The 7802-nt window shown below is 53.7% G+C and overlaps 1 protein-coding gene across 3 annotated transcripts; it reads left to right on the top strand.

The window, feature by feature from the left end:
• BABAM1 (BRISC and BRCA1 A complex member 1) lies at positions 1-7661 on the top strand. 3 transcript variants are annotated; one of them, XM_006768418.2, is made up of 10 exons: positions 1-109; positions 506-611; positions 1020-1356; positions 2123-2181; positions 2832-2952; positions 3060-3138; positions 4692-4716; positions 6107-6236; positions 6400-6486; positions 7188-7661. In XM_006768418.2, the coding sequence occupies exons 3-10, from the start codon at positions 1066-1068 to the stop codon at positions 7389-7391; spliced, it is 996 nt and encodes a 331-aa protein (XP_006768481.1). In that variant the 5' UTR covers positions 1-109; positions 506-611; positions 1020-1065; the 3' UTR covers positions 7392-7661. The 3 variants fall into 3 exon arrangements, with proteins under 3 accessions (XP_006768481.1, XP_006768482.1, XP_006768483.1); XM_006768419.2 differs by having other exon boundaries at positions 12-109; positions 512-611; XM_006768420.2 differs by lacking the exon at positions 506-611 and having other exon boundaries at positions 15-109; positions 1015-1356.
• Positions 7662-7802: the final 141 nt, after the last annotated feature.

Here is a 7802-nt window from a genome sequence, read left to right as displayed (position 1 = left end):
GGACTACATTTCCCAGGAGGCGCCGCGGCCGCGCCGCACCACGTCCGGCTGCGAAGATGGCGGCTTCCTAGCGAGTCGGCAGCCCAGTCGGAGGGAGGCTGAGGCTACGGTGAGCAGAAGCGGGTGTTGAAAGCGTGTGGGGCTCGTCCCTCGAGGCGTCGCTCCCGTAGCCCTCGGGACCTAGCCCCCTGCCTCCTTGGAAGCTTCCGTTCCCAGCTCTGGTTTCTCCCGCAGCCTAGCCTCCACCCCTCTTCTACAGCTAGTTCCTTGGAGGTTGTGGGGCTGCGGGGCGCTCAGAGACCATTCCGAGCAGTCCGCACCCATTGCCCAGACAGGCAGGCTGTCCCACTGGCGTCCTGTCTTTCTTCAAAGGGACCTGTGGCACCCAGATCCCCGCCCCTCACTTGTGCAGACACCCCCATGTACAGACACCCCCTAGGCAGCCCGGCGTCCACGGGGAGAATCCTAGAGGTTATGATTCCTTTATTTACCAAGACATTTTCAGTTCCAGGTTACAGAAAACCCAACTCAATCTATCTGAAGCAAGAAAGGGGAATTAGTGGCGTATAGACTGGCTCCAGGTGCTCAGAATTCTGTCCGCTGTTCTCTGGGTGAGCATCACTCCCGTCGGCTCTTCCCTCTCTTGGAGGCTAACGAGGCTCCTAGCAACTCTCTCCTTGTAGCTCCCAAGCTCTGCAACTCTAAGGAGCCCCTCTCCCCTAATGGCAGTGTTGTAAGTCTCAGAGCTGCCCCTCACTGGCCTGTATGGGGCCATGTCCCCATTCCTGAGCCATTCACAGTAGCCAGTTGTGTTCACTGGCTTTGTAGTTGTTTTCACTACAGAAGTGAGCATGGAGGCTGTTACCTTAAGTTAGAGTGGATGCTTGGCTGATAAGTGTAAAGGCACCCATTCTACAGATGAGGAAACTGAGGCCCCGAGAGAAGTGAACCATCGTCGGTAAGCAGCAAGTGCCCTATCCTTCTGGGTAACCAAATGTTTCTGAAATTCCTAAGGGCAGAATTCTGGCTTCCTCCATCCCTGCTTCATCCAGCCACTCAGGAGCCATGGAGGTGGCAGAGCCCAGCAGCCCCACCGAGGAAGAAGAGGAGGAGGAGGAGGAAGAGCAGTCAGTGGAGCCAAGGCCCCGTACACGCTCCAACCCTGAGGAGGCTGAGGACCGGGCAGTGGGGGCCCAGACCAGCGTGGGAAGCCGAAGTGAGGGTGAGGGCGAGGCGGCCAGTGCGGATGATGGGACCTCGAACGCTCTGGGAGCTGGCCCCAAGCCCTGGCAGGTGCCCCCACCAGCCCCTGAGGTCCAGGTGCGGACACCAAGGGTCAACTGTCCAGAGAAGGTGGTAAGTGGGAATTTGGCTGTAAGCTCTGAGGCTTTGGGGAACCTTGGGCTGACATTCTCGCCTTTTGGGATTCACTCTGCAAACAACCCTTTTGTATTAGTTTCCTGGGGCTGCCGCAACAAATTACAGTGAGCTGGGGGGCTGAAAAAAACAAACTTATTCTCTTGACGGTCCTGGAAACCAGAAGCCTGAAATCAAGATGTTGGCAGGGACCCCATTTTCTCCGGAGGCTCTAGGGGAGGGTCTTTCCTTACTCGTTCAGCTTTGGGGGGTTCCAGGCACCCTTGGGTGCGGCTGATCACTCCCATCTCTGTCTGTTTTCCCATGGCCCTCCCCTCTCTGTCTTTGTGTCTCCTCTCCTGTCTGTCATAAGAATACTTGTCACCGGATCAGATGATCTTCTTTCAATTTCTTTATTTTTAATCATCAAGGTCTCTAATTCTAAGTAAAGTCACATCTGAGGTTCTAGGCAAACATATCTTCTGGGGGCCACAGTTCAACCCACTGTATCCTTATTTCCTTGTTTCTGTGTCATGTATTCTCTCGTTTGCTTACTCACTTATTAACCTGGACTTCTAGTCCGGCGCTCTTTCCCCTGAGCCACCAACTTCCAAAGCGGATAGCTTGACTGGGAACTGGGGGTCATCTTACCACCTTTCAGACGGGTCTGCTTAAAGAGGGCCAGGCATGTGGGGGCTGGTGTTAACATCCAGGCACCAGGGGCAGCCAGTCACAGTGCCTTCACCACCCTCCACCTTCATTGCAGATCATCTGCCTGGACCTGTCGGAGGAAATGTCACTGCCAAAATTGGAGTCATTCAACGGGTGAGAGGGACATTTGAGGGCTTGAATATGTAGCTACAACTTGGAGGGGCCCAGCCTGAAAAACACAGGGCTCTCTCCCTCAGACTCACTCCATTGCGGTCTGGCTCGGGGCCTGGCGGTATCAGAGCATAGCGACAGCAACTGGTAATGGTACAGCAGTGGCCCCTCAGGCTCTGTTCCAAGCATGTGAGAGGTATCAAGCAACCAGTCAATGTGTCTGTGGCACATCAGTGTTTTTCTCCCTCCTCTCCCTCCCCTCCTCCCCCCTCCCTTCCACTCTCCAAAATCAATGTCATAGCAATGACTTGGAAACTCAGAGAAGCAGAGTAACTTGCCTAAGACCATAGCAAGTAGGTGGAGCAAGAATTCAGACTCATGCTTAGCTGACCCCAAAGCCCTTGCCCTGAGCAGGCAGGGCCCTGTGGGCTTGAGCAACAGAACCTGGAGAGGGTCTGAGACGCTCTGGGAGATACTGAAGACAAGCATGCCACACACACACACACACACACACACACACTGTGTGTGACGTGGGCCAGGGCCTCCTTGTAGGGCTGGTGGAAGGTTCCCCAGGATGGACAGGTGAGGGGATATGCCTCGCCCCCAGGCCTGGCTCTCCTTAACCACCCCCCTCATTCTCTGTCCCTCTCCAGCTCCAAAACCAATGCCCTCAATGTCTCCCAGAAGATGATTGAGATGTTTGTGCGGACAAAACACAAGATTGACAAAAGCCATGAGTTTGCACTGGTGGTGGTGAACGATGACACCGCCTGGGTGAGGCTGGGGCACCCTGGGGTCCCCTGGGGGTAGGGATAAGGCTGGGTGCTCTGGGACCCCCTGGGGGCAGAGAGCACTTTGCTGAGGCCTGTGTTTCCCCACAGCTGTCTGGACTGACCTCCGACCCCCGTGAGCTCTGCAGCTGCCTCTACGACCTAGAGACGGCCTCCTGCTCCAACTTCAGTATCCTTCCAGGCGGAGGCACCTCAGGGGGCAGGGGGCGGCGTGGGAGGCTGGCCTGTCTTGAACCCAGGACCCAGGAAGCCTGAGCTTGGAGGGAGCCAACTTACATTGGATCAGGTCCAGATCTCAGCTCTGCTGCAGCAGGCTTGGGCCAGTCACCTCTCTGGCTTTCAGTTTCTTTTGAGCCTTGCCCAGTGTGCTCAGTGGTTAGAACGCCAGCCTGCACACTGGAGGGTTGTGGGTTAGATTCCAGTCAAGGGCATGTACCTGGGTTGCAGTTCCGATCCCCACCCCTGGTTGGGGCACATATGGGAAGCAACCAATCGATTTGTCTGTGACACATCAATGTTTTTCTCTAAAATCAAAAATCCCCTCACTTCTTGGGTGAGGATTTTAAAAAGAAAGAGAGCCCTAGCCAGTTTGGCTCAGTGGATAGACCAAAGGGTCCTGGGTTTGATTCCAGTCAAGGGCGAGTACCTTGGTTGCAGGCTCCTCCCTGGCCGGGGCCCTGGTCAGGGCAAGTGCAGGAGGCAACCAATCAATGTGTTTCTCTCATGCTGATGTTTCTCTCTGTCTTTCCCTCTCCCACTCTCTCTAAAATCAGTGGAAAAATATCCTCGGGTGAGGATTAAAAAAAAAAGTGAGTGTATTTGAGTCAAACTGATGACATTGCCAGGAAGCAAAATCTCAAATGCTCCCCAGGCTCTCAGTTTCTTCATCTGTAAAATGGGAGGCAGGCTACCTCTTACCCCATGGGTCCCTGTCGAGGTAAAGTCGTAACACGGAAGCAAAACCAGCTGATTTGGACCCTGGATGTCAAAACTGCCCACAGGGGGAGCACTCCATGCAGGGCCAATTATACTTTTGGTGCCATTTGCTCAAAAAATGCCAATATGTGATTGAAAAGTCACAGTCACCACTATATCACATTTAAAAAAAATACATGTTTTTATTGATTTCAGAGAGGAAGGGAAAGGGAGAGAGAGATAGAAACATCAATGATGAGAGAGAATCATTGATTGGCTGCCTCCTGCATGCCCCCTACTGGGGATTGAGCCTGCATCCTGGGCATGTGCCCTTGACTGGAACCGAACCCGAGACCCTTCAGTCTGTAGGCCATCACTCTGTCCACTAAGCCAAACCAGCTAGGGCGCTACATCACATTTTGTGCTAATTTTAACATGAAAGGCTCACATGCAGCTCAAAACTTAGATAAAAAGTCATCCCTGTGAGTTAGAAAACATGTGAGAGTTGGGAGGAGGGGAACAGGAACACCCATAGCTCTTCGTAAGGAGCGTGGCCCTGGCCTGAGGGAAAGGGGAGTTTTGAATCACCTGTGGTCTTCAGGGCATCTGATGTCAGCCCCCTCGTCTGTGACCTCTGCTGAGGAAAACAGGCTCAGGCCTCGAGGCTGGGATCACACACGGTTTCCTGCACAGAGGTACCTGGCCCCAGGTTCTGAGGCACCTGGGGTCTCCTGGCATCAGGATGAGGGGAGTCATGCACCCTTCCCACCCGTGCTCTGCTGCCTGTGTTCTTAGCATCCCCACCAGATATGGAAGGTCTCTTCAGCCTCATGTAAGTCCTTCCTTCCCCGTATCTCATCTTCTGTGTTAGTCCTATGGTGGCCCATGGCCCCCCACACCATTGTTTTAGCCCAGGAGGCTGCGTACTCTTTCTATAAAAAGCCAGATAGTAAATGTGTTTGGCTTTGCAGATCATAACAACTGACTCTGCCTTAGGAATCCAAAGGCAACCACAAACTCTGGACACAGTGGGCGTGGCCATCTCTATAAAAGCCTAAGCAACCGGTGGACTGGCCAGTAGCTATAATGCACACTGACCACCAGGGGGCAGACTCAACGCAGGAGCTGCTGAGCTGTGTGACTTGGCAGCTGTGGTTCTCAGGTGATGCACCCTGAACCGGAGAGGAAGCAGCCCAGTTCTGGGGTGTGTCATCTGAGACCCACCCTCACAATCCAGGACCCATTGGGGGATGTCGGAGAGCCGGTTTCAGCCCGATCCCCGCAGGCCAGGCCGAGGGACCCCGCCGGTGCATGGCCTCTAGTGTGTCAATAAGATTTTATTGATAAGCACTGAATTTCATGTAATTTCCACATGTCATGAAATACTTATTTGATTTTCCCCCCTCCAGGTATTTAAAAATATAAACCCATTCTTAGTTTGTGGGCCCTGCTATTCTAATCTCCATTTTCACCAGCCCCTGATGCTGGGCACAGAGCTTGTGTTGCCTTTAATTAACTTGGTACAAACATCTCAGCAAATTTTGCAAGTGAACCCATGAGGTAAATTCACAGTAGAGGACATACTTGATTAAAGGGGGGGATTATTTTGCTAGACATTACCAAAGTACTGCCTCAGAAATTAACCGTTTATTTCCCCTGGCACCAGGACTGATCATGCTGCTGAAAGCTCTGCTTGTGTGATAGTGCTTTTCTTTGAGCCTTTTTTTCATTCATTTTAAAGTCGTTTGGCTTTCCTGTACTGATTTGTCTATTTGTCCCCTTTACCGGTTTTTCTATGAGGAAGTTGAAGGCCCAGATTTGCTTTTTACATAGGAAGGACCTTGCCCTCTGCCTAGTGCCCTCTGCCCCTGAGATCCAGTTGTGGCCAAGTAGGGAAATGTGTCTTGATTTAGATAAAAGATTAAGTCCCTTCCTAAGAGTTCCTGGCCTGTGGGGCAGGGCCAACTCCATGTGATGGGGACACTCTGGGTGGGCGGAGCAGACTTCAGCTTTGGGTTTAGCAAAACAGAAGAGGTCAGGCAGAGGGTAATGCTGGGGAGGTGCTCTGGGCAGAGAGAACAGCATGTGGGAAGGCTTAAAGACAGCAGTAAACTGGGGAGGGGACAGGGGGGGCTCTGCATGCCCAGCAAGGAGCTGACTCTCCAAAGGTGATGAAGGGAGGAACCCCCAGAGTTGTTCTTATCTGTCCCCTTACTGTGCAGTCAACAGAAGACAGAGCTGCCAGTCACGGAGAATGTGCAGACGATCCCACCCCCATATGTGGTCCGTACCATCCTTGTCTACAGCCGTCCACCCTGCCAGCCCCAGTTCTCCCTGACTGAGCCCATGAAGGTGAGCGAGGCCTGGGAGAGGGTGGTGAGACACTAGGAGGGATTTCCTGAACACAGGACTGGGGCACCTGCTGGCAGGTTCCCAGAGTCTGAGGCAGACGCTGGGGAATTGTCATGGGGCGCAGGGTGACTGAGTCTCAAAGGCTGGTGTTCTTTACCTGCAGAAAATGTTCCAGTGCCCATATTTCTTCTTTGATGTTGTTTACATCCACAATGGCACCGACGAGAAGGAGGAGGAGATGAGCTGGAAGGTGAGGCCGTGGCTGGTGTGGGCGGCAGGTGGGTGTAGATGGGACGTCTTAGAACCCATCTACCCTGGGTCTCGGGGATCCCAACTTCTGGCTCCTGCTCATTCGGTCATTTGACGACCATTTCCATATGGTCTGCTGGGAGCTCAGGGGCCCTGTTGGGACAGGGGCCTGCTTCTCTCTCCCCGCTTTTGCCTTGGCTGTGCCCTCTTCTTGGAGCACCCTTCCCTCCCTGCCTATCCAGACTCTGCTGGTCATTCACGTCCCCACCCTGAACTACCTATGGGGCTTCAATTGGGCCACTGACCTCTCTGAGCCTCAGTTTACCCAGCTGAACCTGGGGGGTTGAGGCCAGCTCCTACTCATACCTCAATATTTAAACCAAAAGTGTCTATTGAGGGAAGCCTTCCCTGCCCCTCAAGGAAGATCAGCATGGGGACGGGGGCGGGGGTAGTTTACTAGCCCCCCTTGGAGCCTCCAACTGACTCCAGTCTGGACGGAGGCTCCAAGGCTGAGACCTGTCGGTGTCCCTAACATGGGGCGGGGAGCAGGGAGTGTTTGCTGAAGGCAGGAATGTTTTCTGCCTGGAAAACTCTTCACCCTTCAGAACCTACCCCTGGTGCCTCCTCCTCTGGGAAACCCTGCCGGGGCAAGGAAGGCCTGGCAGGGAGCCCTTGCTTGAAGAGCCCTCCCTGGCCCCACAGGACATGTTTGCCTTCATGGGCAGCCTGGATACCAAGGGCACCAGCTACAAGTATGAGGTGGCACTGGCCGGGCCAGCCCTGGAGCTGCACAACTGTATGGCTAAGCTGCTGGCTCACCCGTTGCAACGGCCCTGCCAGAGCCATGCCTCCTACAGCCTGCTGGAGGAGGAGGAGGAAGCCACTGAGGTTGAGGCCACTGTCTGAATCTTCCCTGTGCGTCCAACCTGGTACCACGGAACCCTTGCCTAGAGTGCTGGTTCTTAAACTCCGCTCATAGGACCCCTGGGGGACTTCAAGGAAGCACTTGGTTACTTCGGAGCCCTGGAAGGAAACCCGTTATTCCAGGAAGCAACCCAGGACTGTGGACACCCATGATTCCCAGTCCATGTTTCAGTCCCCAGTTTGCCAATTGTAATGTGTTCTCCCCTGTGTGATTTTTGTCACCAGAATAAAACCTGAGAAATCTCTAACCGAGGTCCACACCAGTTGCCTTGTGTTAATTAGGATCTTCTTGATTGAAGGTGACAGAAAACCCACCCAATGAACAGCAAGTGGGATGGCTTGGTTCTGGCGGATAAGCCGAGGTGCAGCTTCAGGCTTGCCTACATCCAGCTG

The sequence above is a fragment of the Myotis davidii genome, unplaced genomic scaffold (genome assembly GCF_000327345.1).
Source record: "Myotis davidii unplaced genomic scaffold, ASM32734v1 scaffold1203, whole genome shotgun sequence".
In the NCBI taxonomy this organism is placed as follows: domain Eukaryota; kingdom Metazoa; phylum Chordata; class Mammalia; order Chiroptera; family Vespertilionidae; genus Myotis; species Myotis davidii.
The sequence above is the reverse complement of the archived record's forward strand: the minus strand, read 5'-3'. Positions and strand labels throughout refer to the sequence as shown.